Here is a 20,078-nt window from a genome sequence, read left to right on the forward strand (position 1 = left end):
ATGAGGCAAAATGAGGCAAGCTCTTCTGGCAGCAGCATCCAGAGAAGCAGCAGGATCCCGATGCACATCATAGAATTGGGACCCTGCAATGCAGGAATATGCAGGAATTTTGCACCCTTCCCGTGTTCCTGATGTAGATCTTCACTTACCCCGCCATTTTGTGGTTCACTTCAGGGCGCCAAAAGGTATTGGCGTAGGTGGGATCCTTTTCTCGCTACTCAGTGCAATCCAAGGCAAGTGAGACTCCGTTATTCAGTCCTCAGGCAAGCCTGACCCTGCCAAAGTTTCCCGTAGTGGAGTGTGTGAGGAGGCAGAGGGATAAAGTTGTCTTAAGGCCCCATTTGCGCTGAACATTTCAAGCAGCATCATGGCACTTTAAACAGCCAGGGCTTCCCCGCAAATAATCCTGGGGACTGTAATTAGTGCTGAGAGTTGGCAGGAGACCCCCATATTCGCCTCAGAGAGCTACAGTTCACAGAGTTTATTGGGAGGAGAGAGACTACAGTCTCTGTATGAGGGTGAGCAGGAATACCTGCAGGTATTTGGAAAGAGGCTTGTCTCTTTTCTTCCTGGGGCCTTTGGAAAGGCTAATCTGCTGATAGTTTAGGTGAGGATACAAGGCGGCACAGTGAATTTAATTTGGCTTAAAGAATTCCAGTTACCAATATAACCACTTACTATTCTGTGTATATTCTTGCCACCAATGAATAATATGGAGCAACAAAATCATAACACACAGGTCTCTGACCTGAGGAGTTTACGGCCTAAATTTTGACTGGGAGGAAGAATCCACAGAAGCAGCTAAGAGGGAGATCAGGGTAGCCAGATAAAGATGGGAAGTGCCTTTCAAATCTGTGTGCAGGTGCCTCTAAAAGGATTTGAGCTTCTTCCTTTCTCCTGGCACGTACAGGTGGATGACAGAAACACATTTTTAAAATGCACATTCATCCGGTCTAATTGGAGCCATGTAGGAAAGTGGATTTTTAATAGCAATTTGGTCGCACTGAGTTTTTTGTGTCTACTTGTGATGTCTTGTCACCTGCATTGAGACAAAGATGAAAAATGCTAAGGAGTAAGCCCTACACAAAATCAGAGTGGAATCCCTAAAATGGTTGGATTGTTGGATTATGCCTGAGTTTGGCAATTCCAACTGCTGGTGCCAGTTGTATGCTCTGCTTTCTTTTGGATCACGTCAGCAAGGCCGTGAGCAGGGTCTTGTTTTCTGGGCAGTCTAGGACATACTCGCACACTGCCCAGACTAACACAGCAAAACCAAGCACAGGGGGCAGCAGTTACGAGTTACCGGTCTCTGCAGCCGCAGAGATTCGCCAATGGTTTGATTTCGCCTTCTGGATGGGCACTCCATTGTATCTCGAGACTGATGGAATCCAACATTTCATGTTAATAAGCCCACCAATGTCAGGATGTTTGTGTTGGGATACTGCCAGGGAGATAAAGTCCATCATGGCCCCAAGCTGTCTGCTGGACGATCCATCGATCTCTGGTAGGCACGCAGTATCATCAATTTAGCGACATGAGTTTCTAGGAAATATCTTGCCACATTCCAGAGCTCATGCACACTCTTATCAGCAGATAATGCACAGCAAAAGTCGCACCCAGGAGAACATTATTTACAAGCTTTATTCAGCGTTGATCAGAACAAAGAAAGACATGACTGCCTGCGTCAGTGTCTCCGACAGAGAGTGAGAAACGAAAGCAATAGCAAACATAAACATCCCGTGAACAGGACATGCGCAGACTCTGACTCACAAAGCCTGCTCCCTTTTAAGGTGGAACGGAAATATCCTAACAGTTTGTGCTATCAACACTGCTTTGTGAATTTTTACCAAAACAGATGTGCACACCTTTAATGTAATTGTCCCAATGTGCACCTTCTTACGTATTCATATACAGGGGTGCCTCGCAAGACGAAATTAATTCATTCTGTGAGTTTTTTCGTCTAGCGAATTTTTCGTCTTGCAAAGCACGGTTTCCCATAGGAATGCATTGAAAATCAATTAATGCGTTCCTATAGTCAAAAAAAGTCCAAACAAAGCCAAATTTGGTACAAAAAGAGTTTATTAAGTGCTCTTTAAAGTCACACATACTGTAAATAGCATTTCAAAAATTGAAGGAACAATAATTTAAGTTTCTAAACATGACAGAAAAGCATTTAAAAATAACCAAAGTGTACTGTACTGTACATACATTTTCTAAGACTCTGGGGGACAACTCGAAGAAGGTTCCTCTTCCACTCTTTGCTTCTTGCTAAAGAACCTGTCCATGGTCTGCTGCTTCATCTGCCTTTTCAGCACCTCCCTGAAAGACGACATGACCCTCGTATCAAAAGTGTTCGCAAGGTCACGTGTCAGGTCCTTGTCAGGGTGGTGCCACTGTGCAAAAGCCTGCACATCTTTCTACTTCTGGCAAATGTCCCTCAGTTCTTTGGAGGACAGCTGTTCCTCAGTTGCTTCCTCCTCTTCCAGCGAGGCCTGCTCCTGCGCAGCCTCTGCCTGCAGCTCGACCAGCTCCTGGGTGGTCAGCTCGTGGTCGTGCTCCTCCACCAGCTCGCTGATGTCCTCCTCTGTGACCTCCAGGCCCATGGTCCTCCCCAAGGAAACAATGTCCTGCACCACTGTTGACTCTGGTGCATCAGAGTCACTTGGTGCCACACAGTCCGGCCACAGGCTGTGCCAAGCGCAATTCAAATTTCTCTGGTTGATCCCGTCCCAGGCCGTGGTGATCATCTTCAAGCAGGTGACTATGTCGAAGTGGTCCTTCCAGAATTCCCGCAGGGTGATGTTGGTGCAATCAGTCACCTCGAAGCATCGCCTGAAAAGCTCCTTGGTGTAGAGTTTTTTGAAATTGGCGATGAGCTCCTGATCCATCGGCTGGAGCAGTGGCGTGGTGTTAGGCGGCAGGAACATGATGTTGATGAAGCTGAACTCCTCCAACAAGTCCTCCTCAAGGCCTTTAGGATGAGCAGGAGCATTGTCCATCAGAAGCAAAGCCTTCAGCGGCAGGTTGTTGTCCAGCAGGTACTGTTTGACAGCAGGTCCAAAAGCAAGATTGACCCAGTCCACAAACAGCACACGTGTGACCCAAGCCTTACTGTTGGATCGCCACATGACACTCAGCTTCTCCTTGTCAACCTTGTGTTTCTTGAAGACCCGTAGGTTCTCCGAGTGGTACACCAGCAGAGGCTTGATCTTCAGGTCGCCGCTTGCGTTGGCACAGAAGAGCAGGGTCAGACGGTCCTTCATGGGCTTGTGGCCAGGCAACTTGGCCTCCTCCTGAGCGATGAAAGTCCTTTTGGGCATCCTCTTCCAAAACAGCCCGGTCTCATTGCAGTTGAAGACCTGCTGTGGAACGTAGCCCTCCGTCGTCACAACCTCCAGGAACTCCGCTGCAAAGTTTTCAGCCACAGGAACATCAGAACTGGCAGCCTCTCCATGCCTGACCACGCTGTGGATTCCAGATCTCGTCTTGAACCGGTCAAACCAGCCTCTGCTTGCCTTGAAGACTTGCTCGCCTGAGGTTCCTGGCTGTTGCCGGACGAGGTCTGCGTGCAAGGCCTTGGCCTTCTTACAAATGACGGCCTCAGTCACTGTGTCCCCTGCACGCTGCTTCTCTTCTAACCAGATGAGCAGCAACTTCTCCACCTCCTCCAGAACAGCTGGGCGGTTCTTCACGATCCTAGTGACTCCCTTGGCTACATCAGTCGCAAGGATCTTCTTCCTCATCTTCAGGATGGTCCCGATGGTCGATGGATTCCTCCCGTACTCCCTGGCGAGGTCTGTCACACGCATTCCACCGTCGTGCTTCCGGATGATCTCCTTCTTCATTTCCAGTGTAATTTTCTCCTTCTTCCTCTCTCCGGTTTCTGCAGCAGCAGTCTTCTTGGGCCCCATGGCAGCACAGCTCCTACCTTCGCAAACCCAAAAAAATAAAATAAAAAATCAGTGCTTCACATCCAAAAAATTCAAAAGCACCAAACCTCCCAGAAAACACACAAGCTTCCAGATTCTTGCAAACCCCTTCTCAACAATTCCCTGACCCCCCCAGCCACCCACCACACAGAAATCCAAACCCAGAAATCTTTTTTTTTAACAACAGCAGAGTGCCCCAATGGTCACAAAAAATCATAAAAATGCAGAAAACACACACACAAGCTTCCAGATTCTTGCAAACCCCTTCTCAACAATTCCCTGACCCCCCCAGCCACCCACCACACAGAAATCCAAACCCAGAAATCTTTTTTTTTAACAACAGCAGAGTGCCCCAATAGTCACAAAAAATCATAAAAATGCAGGGGGGGAAACACAAGCTTCCAGATTCTTGCAAACCCCTCCCCAACACCAAGTCCTTGAATTCCAAACACCCCAACCCAAAAACCCCAAAAAAAGTTTTAAGTTTAACTTACCAAATGGCTGCAAAAGAAGTTTTGGAAAAGCTTCAAAAATCACCAAAGTCTTCAAAAACCTCAAAAAACGCTACCACACTGCATGCTATGAGTTGCTCCTCGAAGTCAAGTCGCAACTGCACCTCTTCAAGCAATGCACCCTGGGTATTAACGGTTTTAAGAAAAAGGAAACAAACTTGCAAGACGTTTTCGTCTTGCGAAGCAAGCCCATAGGGAAATTCGTCTTGCGAAGCAACTCAAAAAACGAAAAACTCTTTCGTCTTGCGCGTTTTTCGTCTTGCGAGGTACCACTGTAATCTCACTCCTCCCATAATGTATGGATGTATGTGTTCCTGTTACTTGAGGAAAACACCCCAAGCAGCTGATGAGGGATAAGGCTTCCAGTGGCTACTACCACAATGGCTGTCAGAGGCAGCATGTCTCTGAATGTCTGTTGTTTGGAATCACAAGATGCAAGAGTGCTATTCTCTTCGGCTCCTGCTTGCAGGCTTCCCATGGGTATCTGGTTGGCCCATGTAAGAACAGGATGGTCGACCAGATGGGCCTGGGGCCTAATCCAGTACCGCTTTTCTTACGTTCTAATGAACAGGACTCTAGTCCGTAAGCCTTTATGCCATCATAAATCTGCGGCCCTTTAAAGTCCTGCACAACTCTTTGTTGGAGCTTCAGGATTCCAGCACAGCTGCCCCTCATGAAACGGGAGGGGGAAAGTGGTAGCTAAAGACAATTCCAGGTGCCTGCTTGTGTCTCTCCCCATGCCGTAATAATAATAGTAATTTATTATTTTATACCCCACCCATCTGGCAGGGTTTCCCCAGCCACTCTGGGCGGCTCCCAACAGAATATTAAAAACACGATAAAACATCAAACATTAAAAACTTCCCTAAACAGGGCTGCCTTCAGATGACTTCTAAAGGTCAGATAGTTGTTTATTTCCTGTAACCCCACTTCTCACAGGGAGGGAACCGCCAGAAGGCCCTCGGAGCTGGATCCCAGTGTCCAAGCTGAACGATGGGGGTGGAAACGCTCTTTCAGGAGGGCCATTTTTTTTAAAGTTAAACACTAGCAGTGTGAAAAGTGCTTGAAAACACAATGGAAGCCAGTAAAGTTTTTTCAGTATTTTTATTTTTTTTATTTTAAATGGTTTATTTTATTTCAACAGGTATACAGCACTGAGTAAGAGAAAAAAGGAGAAGGGAAAAACAAGACGAAGCAACTAAAATGGTAAGTATACATAAAAGCAAACGAGCAGTATGTACAGGAATTACGATAAAGGGATAGCAGCGTAAAACATGTTCATAACAAAGCTAGTAGAGTATGAAAGCATTTGCCAAGATACATAGCGAAAAGGTAAGTAGCTAGGGTAAAAAAATCAGAGTTATTTCCAGCTAAACTCATACTTAGCAGGGACCATATTAAAGTGTGGGCGACTATTGACATATGTCATGAAAGTCCACCAAACAGCTGCGTAATCTTCTGGTTTCATAGTACCGTGCAAAATTGTTGAGCTGACGAGTTTTTCCGTAAACGCAATATGCGTTGCTTTTTGAAGCCAATTTTCATTTGCAATGCTTGAACCATCTTTCTATCCCTGGGCAACCACAAAGCTGGCTGCCACCGGCGGGTAAAGGACCAACAGTTTCAATGCAATCGAAGATGTGTTGTCTCTAAGTATAGGAAGAAGGAACTAAGCCAGGTCCACTGGTGCTACAAGGACCAATGATGGTGCCAATTTCTACTGCCACAACAGACCAAAAGGTGCAAACTGAACCTGCAGGATCACTACAGGTGCCAGAACGTCCCACAATTGCACCAACACAGTGTCTAATTCCCGAGTTTTGTATATTTGACTTCTATGAATGACTACCATGAAATTCTCTTTGATAAAGTTCATTCAATACAGCGGTACCTCGGGTTAAGTACTTAATTCGTTCCGGAGGTCCGTTCTTAACCTGAAACTGTTCTTAACCTGAAGCACCACTTTAGCTAATGGGGCCTCCTGCTGCTGCTGGAGCCCAAATTCTGTTCTTATCCTGAAGCAAAGTTCTTAACCTGAAGCACTATTTCTGGGTTAGTGGAGTCAGTAACCTGAAGCGTATGTAACCCGAGGTACCACTGTAGTGGCAAGATTATTTTCCTACTGACTGGTCAGTCAGTAGCTTGGTGTATGTGTCTATCTGCAAGCTAAGTCTCCAGCACTTTAAAATATGGGAGCGGGGGAGGTCACCATGAAGTTGTTACATACACTAAATGCCACAATTTTAACATTTGGGGGGGAAAGATTCCAGTACTGCACACCCTTGCGTATCCCCAGGAAAAAAGCACTGGTCAGCGCTTTGAACCGGAGTACAAAGTTCAGGTTGACAGAATCCACATACTATATATTTTATAAGGCACCTAATATTTACTAAGTTCTCTGTTCTTGTTCCTGGGAAATGAGGTGGTGGCAACATCTGGATTCCTTTTTTTGAACAAGCACTTTTTGAAGCTTTTTCTTGATAACATGAGATCTATCCTGCAACCTTCTTCCCCAAATAGCCTCTATATTGCACCATAATGATGCTCTTTATATAGTGTTATGTGAAAAATTGGTCCCTAGGTGTTCAGCCAGACTGAACTAGCTACAAGTAAGCAGATTACACTTCGTAAAAAAAGCATTAAGTTTCTAGCTTTTATTACTTAGACAACGTGTTTGAAAGTGGGTGGCCAGTGCCTGCTGAAATATATTCTCAGGGTTATCACCTGAGTAGGAGCTTGAGTGGTAAAGGGAGAGGACTTCTATGCCCTGCTATGTTCCATGAAAAGCCCACAGAGCAATTTTATAAGTCCATGCAACTGCCTCCTGCTGGGAGAAGGTGCTCTGAAATGGCAAGAAGGTTGTTTGCTCTCAAAATAGTTTTCCTTTTTGCAGTAACCTAGGGTTCTGACAGGAGTAGTTAAGAATCCTCTAACCCTATGCTGAAGGGTATAATATTGTGTAATCTTTTCGTAGAAAAGCAGAGAACCGCACCACCATCCCCAGTTAAGTTTCCCTTTTCATATGCTTATAAATGAGCAGATAGATCTCTTTCACATTGTTGAAGGTGTTTGTCTTTGCTAGTAACAACTGGTTGAAATCTTCTATTTAACAGTTTACCAGTTTTATTCCAAAGTGCCTGTAGCCTGTGGCAACAGATAATTTTGGGAGAAGACTTCTACAAAATGGTTTAACAATAACTTTTTTTAAAACAGAAAAAAGTTTTTTAGAAAGTGGTGGTGGGCACTGAATTACAGCTACACATCTGCTTGATTTGAGCTTGGTTTCTTGTGTTCGCAGCACTTTTGAATAAACCAAACAAGTAGGATCAGACTGCACAGGAAATTCCTCAGCAGCAGTGTTAGAAACTCAGATATATAAGCTAGGCATCAAATGAATCCCTAAGCCAAGGTTACAGTGGCCAAAACAGAATGTCTAGTTGCCATTTTAGGGCAAGACGGCTCTGAAGTCCTATTTTTCAAGCGATTAACTGTTTTCAAACGATTAACATCTGGCTAGTTTACAGATGACAACCTTGAGCTGGGTTAAGAATTTTGAGACGTTGAAGAAAAGCCACTTGATATAGTGAAAGTCCACATGTACCGTATTTTTCGCCCCATAGGACGCACCGCATCATAGGACGCACCTAGTTTTTTTGGGGGGGGAATAAAGGGGGGAATTATTTTCCCCCCCAGGCGCAGGGGCTGGCACGGGGGAAGCCTGAGCTTCCCCCGACCCCAGCCCCCAGAACAGGCTGCCGCCCCAAGCCTTGCGTGCCCGACGGGACCTCCTGCAGGGCGCGCGAGGCTTATGGACATCTGCCCGATGCAGGGGGCGGGCTCCGCAGCTGGCCCCCCGCTTCAGGCTGCTGCCCCAAGCCTCGCGCGCCCGACGGGATCTCCCGACCCCTCTCCAGGCTTCAGCGAAAGCCTGCATTCGCCCCATAGGACGCACACACATTTCCCCTTCATTTTTGGAGGGGGAAAAGTGCGTCCTATAGGGCGAAAAATGCGGTATATATTGGCCTCTTCCCACTTCTTTTTCTTAATGGTGACACCGACCATTCATAACATAGGGATATTCTTCACAGCTGTGAGCAGGGCAGTGGGGTGGGGTAAGTGAAGACAAGCTACAACAATTTACTATAATGTTTGTCAGGGGTTCAGGAGCAGAGGCACAGGAAAGGGAGGAAACAGAGAGCGAGGGGGAGGAATCCGAAGGAGATATGAGCGATGACAGCGGCCCGAGATCTCCGAGTCTTTCCAGTGAATCGGAAGACTCACAGAAAGGAGCGCCAGTGGTCAGAGCAAGGGGGGACCCAGGGGGACGCCCCAGGAAGAAGGGACCAGAGGGGACTCAGAGAGCAGCAGTTGGAAATCGGGGCCAGCTTCCCCAACAGAGCGCAGTAGGGAGGAAGGGTGCCAGGTATCGGGATCCGGCAGCTCGCCGCAGGAGGGAGGGCATGAGTCAGGACTGGCCACACCTCCGTCGGGGAGCGAGGAAACGGTCGAGAGGAAGGTGGAAGGTTGCGCGCGCGCGCCAAGTTCAAATACACAGGAAGGCGGGACAGTAAGCAGCCCGGATAGGGAGCCAGGTCCCAAAGCCCGCCGCAAGGAGGGAGAAGGGTCTGGGGGGTCAGCGTCAGAAGAGTCCAGGAAGGAAGAGACCCAGGGGGGCAGAGGGACCCAGAGAAGAAAGGAAAGACGGAAGAGGTGGAGTAAGGCCAGGGTATTAAGTTGGTGTACAGGAGGCGGAGACTCAGACGGAGCTTCGCCGGTCTAGCTTCTAAGACGTAGAGCTGCACGCTGCGGCTTGAAAATGGAAACTGTAACACAATAAAGACTTTTATACAGTGTTGCCGGCTAGCATGGTCCTCTGTGAGCTGGGATCTGGAAGCAGCTCTGACAATGTTGTTCACTGCTCCTGCTCAGGCTGCACAGAAAAAAGCATTTTGGTTCCTGAAATTCATTCTGATTGTGCAGATAAAATATAACTGATAGAATTCTACAGGATGTGGTATTAGTGTGTGAAAACAGTCCATATCCAAGGATTCCCAGGCATGCACCTCCAGATGGTGGAGGCGTCAGGCCCGATCCTGGCGCCCAGGCATCTTTACTTGGTTGTAAGTGGCCAATAGTCAGGTGCAAAATGTGCATGGCACCTGGCTAATTTCAAACACTGCTCAGCAGTAAATGAAGTATAGCAAAACCGATAAGATTTGTTGGATGTTTATGGCAAATATTTCTCTAGCCCCACTGAAGTTCTTTGGGCTTCCATATTGTCAGGGGTTCAGAGACAGAGGCACAGGTGAGGGGGGAGACGGAGAGCGATGGGGAAGAAACCCAGGACAGTGAGGAAGAGGATGACAATGACTTGAGGTCTTCCATGAGTCTCTCAAGTGAATCGGAGGATTCCCAGAAGGGGGCGCCCCTGGTCAAGCCAAGGGGGGTCACAGGAGGGACCTGCCAGGAGAAGGGAAGCAGCAGGGAAACCCCGAGTGGGAGTGGGAGATCGGGGTCGGCTTCTCAGGAGGAACGGAGTGAGAAGGGTGGAGTTCCCAGTGTGACACACGGAGCAGAGCAGGAAGGAGACAGGGGAAGGAGATCGGGGCAGGACGTCCTGCCGGAAGGGGCGGAGAGTAGTACAGGGAGTAGTGTAGCTGTCAAAAGGAAGGTCAGGGGTAGCGGACGCGCGCCAAGTTCAAATGTGGAGGCGCGCGGAAATGCAGAGAGCCCGGAGGAGGAGCCTGGCCCCAAAGCACGAAGGAGGGGGGGCAGGCATCTGAGGAATCCGCGTCAGGGGAGAGCAGGAGGGAAGGAACCCAGGGGGGCAGAAAGACCCTGCGGAAAAGAAAGGACAGGAAGAGGTGGTCTAGCACAAGCCTCTTAAACTGGTGTAGGGGCGGGACCGATTCAGAGGGGACTTAAAATGTCTAGGCTAAGAGACGTGGGGCTGCGCACCTCGGTTGTGGAACCATTAATGAACTGCAATAAACATCCTTGTATATAAGAAGAGCTTGGCGTTGGTCTTTTGTGAGCTGAGACCTGAGGCAGCCCCTGACACATATCCTTAGCCCAATATGAAGAGAAGGCAAGCAGGATAATAATTATACAAAAAGCAATAAGATACCTGTGTTAACCCCTAAGAAACATTCCCAAAAGTTCTCTAACTGCTGGATTTTGTATTTTCAAAAATGGGGAATCAGTCCTTATCCTAGCATCTCTTGGTGTCACCTAAAACCTATGCAGCAGCTAAGGAAGCTTATTCGAGTAAGACCACAACCTCTTCCCATGCTCTAAACAGTATCATGCCACATTCAACAACCATGGCTTCCCTCAAAGAATCCTGGGAAATGGAGCTGGTTAAGGCTGCTGGGAATTCTTAGGAGACCCTTATTCCTCTCAAAGAGCTACTGTTTTCAGAGTGGTCCGACAGCTGGTCCCTCTTCCCAGGGATCTTTGGGAATTGTAGTTCTGTGAGGGGATTAGGAGTCTCTGGGCAACTCTCAAAACACTTCTGAGAGTTTATTAGCTACAACTCCAAGGATTCTTTGGCAAGCCGTGACTCTGTAAAGTGGCATAGTACCGCTTTAAATGTAGTCGTACCTTGGATCTCGAATGCCTTGGCTTCCGAACAAATCGGCTCCCAAACGATCGAAACCTGGAAGTGATTGTTCTGGTTTTTGAACATTCTTTTGGAAGCTGAACGTCCGACATTGCTTCCGCAGCTTCTGATTGAGTGCAGGAAGCTCCTGCAGCCAATTAGAAGCCACGCTTTGGTTTTTGAATGTTTTGGAGATGAACAGACTTCCGGAATGGATTCCGTTCGACTTCCAAGGTGTGGCTGTATAGTGAAGATGGGGGCTGAGACCAATGCAGTCTTTGGGACACTAAGCTAGCTCCCCATCCGCTTCGCTTAACACTCAAGTGTGGTGAAGCAGTCCGGAGAACTCAAAAGCTTGCTCGCCGTTTTTAATGACATTTTGGTTATACCTGGGCTGAGTTACTGCAACAATATACACCCACGGTCACAAGTAAAATGATGTATTTAAGAGTGATATATCAGCTACAGTTGAGCATAGAAAAGAACAGAAGCCACTGAAAATAACCCAATCAAAGCTAATGATTAACACAAAGCAACCACACCTCACATAAATTGTGCCACTGCTCCAAGACTAATGTGAAGCCTGGCACTGCATGTCATCTGCAAGCTTGCTATAATTGGGAGTGTACGACGAGATGGCCGCTCGCAAACAGTCATCCAGATGCTTAGGCGTCAGCCGTGTTCTGTTTTTTGACTTGATAAACTTTCTGGCAGAGAAAAGGGACTCGCACGGATAAGCTGACCCAAAATAAGAGTTTACCTTTGCAGCAGTCTTTTTCAACAAAGGGAACTTCTGGGAACCAACCTGATTCCAAAAGTTGTCGTGGCCTGAATGAGATTTCAAAACCAAGTCATTTTGCAAGTCCACAATCTCCAGCTCTATTTCCTCCAGCCCAGCTTGGCAGAGTTCTGCAATGGCCATGGCAGTCACTGTGACATCGATGGAGTCGAATGGGTTTGCAAAAAAGGACACAACAGGCTCGATGTCAATGAGCTGCTCAAATTGAGTAAGGAACTGCTCCTCCAGGATCTCCAGGTAACCCACAAATGGCACACCATTGAAATCATTCTCTCCAATGACTTGCTTCATTGAGGGGAAGTAAAGGAGGGATTTCTTCTCCAGGTGCGACTTCCACAACCTCAGTTTATCTTTGAAGGCATTGACTGCAGTGACCATCCCAGAAATATGCTTGTCTTTACCCTGAAGCTCAAAGTTCAAAATGTTCAGTTTTTGCATCAAGTCAGCAAGGAAAGCCAAGTCCATTAACCAAAACCTGTCGTCAAGTTGTTCAACATACTGATCTTTAGACCTAAAAAACTCCTTAATTTCTTCAATCAGGTTTAAGAATCTGGCCAGAACTTTTCCTTTACTCAGCCACCTGCCTTCAGTGTGCAAAAGGAGATCATTGTGCTCAGCATCAACATCTTCCAGAAGGGCTTTATAAAGCCTGTGTTTTGAGGAGACGGCCCGGATGGAGTTTATTATCTTTTTAACCACATCCATTATGTGTTTAAACCGGAGTACCTTAGCACATAATGCTTCCTGGTGAATGATGCAGTGATATGAAACAAACTTTGGAAAAGATTCGTCCTGCTGGCACTGGGCAATAAACCCACCAATACACCCTGTTGCTGCTCCCTCGTCGGTGGTGATAGACGACAATTTGTGAAGAGGCAAATTTATTTCCATGGCGAAGTCTTTGAAAGTCTGAAATATATTCTCACCTCTTGTTTTTCCTTTCAGAGGTAGTATTCTGAGTAGCTCCTCTATCACAGAAAGATCACTCAAAACCATTCTCGCAACAACTGCCATCTGAGATGGGTCTGTTATATCTGTCGATTCATTAAACTGAAGTGCGAACCAAAGGCAATTCTGAAGATCACTTTGCAGCTGATAATCCAAGTCTCTGGATATAGACTCAATTCTTCTTGTGATGGTGTTTCCAGACAGCTGCAATTTTTGAATCGCTGCAAGTATTTCTTTTTTATTAGGGAAACCTTCAAACATTGAGTCACCGGCGGTCAAAAATATCTCTTTCAACAAGTCCCCATCCACAAAAGGTTTTTTCCTCTTTGCAAGCAAGCTTGCAATTTTAAAAGATGCCATCGTATTATTCTTGGATTGCACCACGGGTCTGGTGGCCGGTGTCGATGGAATCGCCAATTTGGATTTCATTTCATGGACCTTTTTTTTCCGAAGTTCGGAATCTAGGGGATAATCTTTTGCAAAACTGCTGTGGTTTCTTTCATAGTGTCTCTGGACATTGTGCTTCTTTGAGACGGCAACAGTTGAGGAGCAGACTAAGCAGACGCACTTGCCATTCAGATCCACAAAGCAATACCTCTCTTCCCACTCCTTGTTGAAAAAGTAAGTCCTCTGCCTTTTAACGGTCGGCGGCTCACTTATTTTAATAACAGCTAGTATAGCAGGGGGAGGAAAAGAAGAGAACTTCAGTTCAGCTACTACTCACATGTAGGGCCAAACTGCAAAAAATAAAAAATCCTTATTAAAAAGCAAGAGTACCGTATTTTTCGCTCTATAAGATACACCAGACCACAAGACGCACCTAGTTTTTGGAGGAGGAAAACAATAAAAAAAAATATTCTGAATCTCAGAAGCCAGAACAGCAAGAGGGATCGCTGCACGGTGAAAACAGTAATCCCTCTTGCTGTTCTGGCTTCTGGGATAGCTGTGCAGCCTGCATTCGCTCCATAAGACGCACACAAATTTCCCCTTACTTTTTAGGAGGGAAAAAGTGAGTCTTATAGAGCAAAAAATACGGTAATTAATACCGGAATAACTGATATAGGGGCAAATCAAGTCTCTGAAAACAGTCAGTCACCAAAGCCAAAGAAATAAATGACTATATGAAAAAGCAAATAACTCTACAATAACAACACACCCAGGAAATCAGAGTCCAAATTCTACTGCTGCCATGTGGTTCACTTTGGCTGTGCCTCTCACACGCACCAGTGGTGGTTGGTGCCCACTGAGATTGGTAGGGGGTAAGGCAGGAGGACCAACAGTAGGTGGAGCCAGAGCCAATGACAGGCAGAACCAATTAGTTCTAGTTTTGTCCCCATCTTCCTCTTTGCTGTGTTCTACAAGGGCAAGACTGAGCCTATGCAGGAAGAAGCTGATAGGCAGAGAAGCTGCCTGGACTGAGTGAGGGTACAGAAAGCAGGCAGGTAGACGGAGAACCTTGTGGGTGCCATGCACACCCCGCTACTCTTGAGCATGTATAGGTTTCCTCCCCTGTGCTGATTATTTCCATGGGTAGTGAGCTGCATACTCACAATTACGTTCTTTCCACACCCCCGTATTTTAAATCATTTCTCTCCTGTGCAGATTTTGCAACAAGCTTCAGGATTTTAGAATTTTAACTCCCCCCGCCCCCAAACACGGCACTTACGTTTTTCACTTCTTTTCCTTATTTTCCCTATTTTCCCTTGGACTGTGATTTCATGATAGTCGCCGTCTTCAGAAACGGGGGATTTAGTCCTCCTTTTATGGTTTATTTCGGTTTTCCTTTTCTGCTCTTCACTCTTTTTGCACCGCCCTCTTTCCGGCGACATCCCTCGCGTTTCTCCTTTACTCTCCACTTCCCATCTTTCACCTCCTGGAATAAGGGCAGGACAGGGATAAGCGAGTTTAAGAAATGGGGCCCTAAAAATAATTGAGCTACAATTAGCCATTGTGATAAAGGACTAAAATATTAGGTGGGAGATCGTTCCTTGCATTAAGTGACAGCTGCCATGATATAGTTGGACTAAGTTCATGGAGACCAGGGTTCAGCTCCCAGCTAACCAGATGACCTTGTTAACACTGGTTAAGGCAGCCTTTGCCAACCTGATGCCCTCCAATGTTTTGAACTACAACCCATCAGCTGTGCTGGCTGGACTGATGGCAACTGTAGTCCAAAACATCTGGATGGAGCCAGGTGGTCAAAGGTTGGGCCATCAGGTTAGACACAAATGTTATTTTGGGTTTGGAAACAGGTCTCATCATCAACCAGGGAAGAAGAAACATTACCTAGAGGAGCCATGATCCCGCAGCTCTTCATCACAAGCTGCCTGTGCACAGCTCTCTGTTCTGGATCCAGCAAAGCCTTCTCTTCCTTAGAAAGGTACATAGCAGCCCCCTTCAAGGTTGCCAGATCCTGGGGGAGAAAGACAAGAACCTTTTCTTCGTAGGAATATAACAAGAGATGTTATCTTTCAGCAAAAGCTAAAAGTAAAAGAAGTTAGTAATTTAAACAAGTTAATTTTATTAGAAAGTGGATATTGGAAAACTGCTAAAATGAGATTTAATGAAAATCAGTTAGGAAGGATCTGAGGAAGTCATTTAATAATGGAATTTAACTTGGATTTTTAACTGTAAGAAGTTTTGTATGTTTGTTTTTTTTTAAATATGTTTTGTTATTTGTTTGTTATTGTGTGTTGCGTTATATCTGTTATAAATTTGGAAAACTAATAAAAAAAATTTTTTTTGGGGGGGAAATAAAATAAAATGATGCACAAAGTGGAGACAGTGGAGGGAGAGAAGTTTTTCTCCCTGTCCCATAACACTACAACTTGCGGCCATCCAATGTAGCTGAATGTAAATTCAGGACAAAAGAAAGCACTTATTCTCACAGCAGAAGATGCAGCCAACTGGATAGGTTTTAAAAGGGAGGACAAGCCTATCAATGGCATGTTCTGCCTCCTCTCTGAAGGCAGTATGCCTCTGGGTACCAGTTGCTGGGCATCACAGAACACTGCTGTCCTCATGTACTGTTTCTGGGTGAATGTGAGAGCAGGTGCTAGATTAGATGAATCCAGCCGGGCTCTTCTTACGCCCATGAGAGATTTGTTCAGGTCTAGGGAGGTGACAGGACAGAGGCACAGAATCCGTCTTAAATCAGCTTCCTCAACAATCCTCGCCCCCTACCTTATCAGGTTGCCCAGAACCAGTTTCTCGTCCACCGCACAGAAGAGATTGCTGAGCACGTATTGCTGGAAGCATTCCATAGCCTGTAAGAGACAAAGTGGTGGGAAGCCAGTTGCACATGATGGAGAACCTGTGGTCCTCCAGGTGTTATTGGGCTCCACCTCCCATCATCCCTGGCTATTGGCCATACTGGCTTAGACTGAGGGGGGCTGTAGTTCAGACATCATTTGGAAGGCCACCCACATCACTGCAGTAACATATCATTGCTTCAGAGATTTAAGTGGTGCATGTCGAAGCACACATGAATGTTACAAAACGTCTTGTCAAAATACATTTATACCCATTTTATATTTAATTTGGGTGAAAAAAGCCTCTTCCCCATTTTCATCTTGGGCACAATTCAAAGTGCTAGCAAACTCTTCCAAATACTGAACATGCAACACATTTTTTTGAATTACGGCAAAAGACTGGAGACTTGGGAGACCCAGGGAGGCACAAAAGGAGCCCACAGGTTTCTTACATCCTCAATAGGGGAGACCAAGTTCAAATCCATACCTTGCCAGCTGGTCCCACCGTCACCCTCTGGCGCGATCTCCTTCCGTAGGGGGCTGTGTTTGGTGTCTGTGGAAGTCTTCTCTGCCTCGGAGAAATCAGCACCAAACAGCCCCTGCCCCTGAAAAATCAACAAGATCCGAGACACTGACTAGAGAGAAGACACTGATTAGAGAGAAAAGGAGTGATCAGAAGCAAAGGCCTTGGGATTGCAGATAACATTTCCCCAAAGAGCTGGGCAATTAGTGGGGAGTTTTAGGGTATCCTCCCTCACATTCCTGGGCCCCTGGAACAAAGTGCTCTCACCTGTTGCTCTTCCTGCTTCTTCTCTTCTGCCTGAGTCAGGAGGAAAATCTCTGCCAGGGCCACTGCCTGGGAACTGGTCTCTGCTCCACATTCTCTGACCCAGCGCTCCATCTCCGGTGGAAGGATGGTCAGGAACTGCTCCAGGATTACCAGGTCCAGGATCTGGATCTTTGTGTGCTGCTCCGGCTTCAGCCACTGATGGCAAAGGTCGTGGAGGCGGTTGCACACTTCCCGGGGGCCTTCGGCATCTTGGTAGCGGAACTGCTTGAAGCGCTGGTGCTGCACATCGGCTCTGAGCAAGTTCTCACTCAGAGTCTTCTGCATGGTCTTCTCCCAGGATTCCCCGCTGCTCCCAATCTTGATGTTTTCAGGGCTCCTTCCTGATTCAGAGGCAGCGGAGTCTTGCTCTTCCATCTTGGAAGCCTCCAGCGTGAGAGAAGGCTTGCGTCTTTTGCCTGCCAGCTTTCCGTCTCAAGGCAGAGATGTCCCTAACTAGTGGTGTTGATAAGGCCTGCAAAGCCAAGACATCCTTTTGTTAGGTCCATTAATGCCCCAGGCAAGGAAGATTCCCCCCCCCCAACAAATATGGATGTTTCCTGCTACCAACAGGGACTCATCCCAGAAGGAAAAGCAGTGAATGCCTTTTGCTAAAACCTTGAACCTCCTTCACCCACTTCCCTCCCTCTAGCAACCCCTTTTCCTCACTGCCTTGTTCTCCTTAAGCCTGTTACTCTTAAGCTACTGTGAAAATAGTTTAAATCAAGGCTGCTGCTTGATGGTTGCAGGGTGGTGGTGGTTGTTGTTTTAGCAGAAACTTGGGGGAACTGAGTTCCCCTACCTTTTAAAAATTAAATAATAATAATTATTTTGTCTGGGGATGCTGGAACAGATATACAGTGGTACCTCAGGTTAAGTACTTAATTCGTTCTGGAGGTCCGTTCTTAACCTGAAACTGTTCTTAACCTGAAGCACCACTTTAGCTAATGGGGCCTCCTGCTGCTGCCGCCGGAGCATGATTTCTGTTCCCATCCTGAAGCAAAGTTCTTAACCCGAGGTACCACTGTACACCCAATGCCTGAACCAAAAATCCACCTAGATCTGTAATCAATAAAGTTGTGGCCATTTCTAATCCATATCATTGCCTGCTTGAGTTATATTAATGACATTTAGCCCCTGCCTGGGGGTGAGGGTGGGGTGGCGGCACTGTGACTGGGGCCACGACAAACAAACTTCGTGGTGAGTTCCCTCACCTTTTCTCCAGGAAAAAAAAAGCACTGGATGGGTGATACTGCACTTTATTAATTATCTGCCTTTTTGTCCAATGGAACTCAAAGAAAACTGCCCATTTCTAAGGAAAACCCATTTTATTTTCTCTATTTTAGTTATATTTGGAGAACAATGTAAAACAAAGTACAGTGGTGCCCCGCAAGACGAATGCCTCGCAAGACGAAAAACCCACTAGACGAAAGGGTTTTCCGTTTTTCGATGCGCTTCACAAGACGAATTTCTCTATGGGCTTGCTTCGCAAAACGAAAAAGTCTTGTGAGTCTTGCGATTTTTTTCGCTCCCCCCCCTTTTCTAAGCCGATAATAGCCTTTTAGCTGCTAATCCGCTAAGCCTTTAATCGCTGCTAAGCCTTTAATAGCCGCTAATCCGCTAAGCAGCTAATAGGGTTGCTTCGCAAGACTAAAAAACCGCTAGACGAAGAGACTCACAGAACGGATTAATTTCGTCTTGCGGCGCACCACTGTAACATTTCTCTGGTATACTGGCAGGGTACATGGAGGTTCTCTTTCTCGCGCAGCTGAGAACTGCCTTGTGAGAGCAAAAGCAAAGGTTTGCACAGGAAAGTAACCAGTTCCCAAGCAGCGGAATCCTCAAGCTCTGCAGCAACCGAGAACGACCACAGAATCACAGAATTGGAAGGGACCGCGAGGGTCATCTAGCCCAACCCCCTGCAGTGTTAGAATCTTTCGAACCCAGGAATCTGAAAGTAAGTATCTCACGATCTACCGACTGGGCTCTCTCTCTTCCCTCTTGTTTTCAGCCTTCCCCTTTAAAGGAAATTGCGTCCTGCTTAAAAATACGCCCCCCCCCCCGCCGGCAGCACTGCTCTGCCCCGTGCAAAAATGCACCGGAGGAGGCGAGGTTTGTTCGGTTTTCAAAGGGGGTCGCTCATTCTAATCGAAGTAGAGGCATATATAATCGAAGAACCAGGTGGGTTCGTTTTGCGCCCGCTTTTAAAAATCGCCAAATTCAAGAGGCCTGCTTGTTTTTGCAGAGAGGACGACTGAAAGCGGATCCCCCAATCCTGCGGGGAGCGGGGAATGTTGTCCATTTTGGGTCGAAGCAGAGAGCTGGGCTCGCCTCGCCCTTCCCAGCTCCGCAAAGGACCCCTCCCAGTTTGCAAGCGACCCACATTTCTTGCGCCTTTTCTCTCCACTCACTGGCTGGGCTCTGGGCCAAGTATCTCCCTCTGGGATCTTCCCGCCCCACTCCGAGCTTCCTCCCCCCCCCCTCTCTCTCCTTGCAAGCCTCCCGGGGCTCCCCTTCGCCCAGATGAAGCCAGCGCCTCTCACCAAATCGCCCCGATGCAGCTCTCGGCAAAGACAAAGGCCGCTCTCTCTCCCCCAATGGTGGATCCGGGAGGGGATCGGGCTTCGTGGGGACGGGCATTGGATATGGAGGACGCCCCTCCTCTTCCCTCTCCGCCCCCCTCCGAAAAAATAAATAAATCAACTCTCCACTCTAGGAATCCAGCTCCGTCGAGCTAACCCTTAGAAGGCGGTGCGGCAGGATCCTTCCTCTGCGCGCATTTAGTGGTTGACAGGCAGGAAGCGAGCGCGCGCGCGCTCCCTTTTCCCCCTGCCACTATTGCAGCGTGTGCGGCGCAAGATGGTTGCTCCTCTTGCTCTCTTGGTTTGCAAGGAGGAAGCTGGCAGTGCAAAATACAGGACGGGGTAGGGCGGTTGGTGGTGGAGCGATTAATTCCCCCCTCCATTTTGTGCAAAAGTGACTTCAAAATGATATAGAAAAAATAGAGGTGGTTGGCTTTTGCTGCCCAGCTCCCCAAGGGACTGAGCCCCCCAAGCCCATGATCAGAGATGAATGATGGAGGCAAGATGCAGTGAAAGCAAGGCAGATCTTTATTTTTCTGTTGCAACAGAGTTCCCTCCCCTCCTTGCCGAGAGGAAAGAGAGACCCCGAATCAAGAAGAAACATCTCTTTAAGGGGTTGCATTTTGGCAT

General features: G+C 47.1%; 1 protein-coding gene across 3 annotated transcripts; it reads right to left on the reverse strand.

Moving 5' to 3' along the window:
* Positions 1–2,061: 2,061 nt before the first annotated feature.
* On the reverse strand, positions 2,062–19,663 carry LOC309518308 (protein FAM200C-like). Of its 3 annotated transcripts, none has more exons than XM_082198402.1 (8): positions 19,410–19,663; positions 16,831–17,341; positions 16,528–16,645; positions 15,973–16,055; positions 15,076–15,202; positions 14,456–14,662; positions 3,462–3,928; positions 2,062–2,513 (listed from the first exon to the last, which is right to left on the reverse strand). In XM_082198402.1, exons 2-8 carry the CDS (start codon positions 17,242–17,244, stop codon positions 2,418–2,420), a joined length of 1,512 nt encoding a protein of 503 aa, XP_082054528.1. In that variant the 5' UTR covers positions 17,245–17,341; positions 19,410–19,663; the 3' UTR covers positions 2,062–2,417. The 3 variants fall into 3 exon arrangements, with proteins under 3 accessions (XP_082054528.1, XP_082054527.1, XP_082054526.1); XM_082198401.1 differs by having other exon boundaries at positions 2,062–2,456; positions 3,390–3,928; positions 19,410–19,660; XM_082198400.1 differs by lacking the exons at positions 2,062–2,513; positions 3,462–3,928 and adding an exon at positions 10,508–13,460 and having other exon boundaries at positions 19,410–19,644.
* Between the last annotated feature and the right edge of the window lie 415 nt (positions 19,664–20,078).

The sequence above is a fragment of the Podarcis vaucheri genome (genome assembly GCF_965113315.1).
Source record: "Podarcis vaucheri genome assembly, chromosome: 14".
Lineage (NCBI taxonomy): Eukaryota > Metazoa > Chordata > Lepidosauria > Squamata > Lacertidae > Podarcis > Podarcis vaucheri.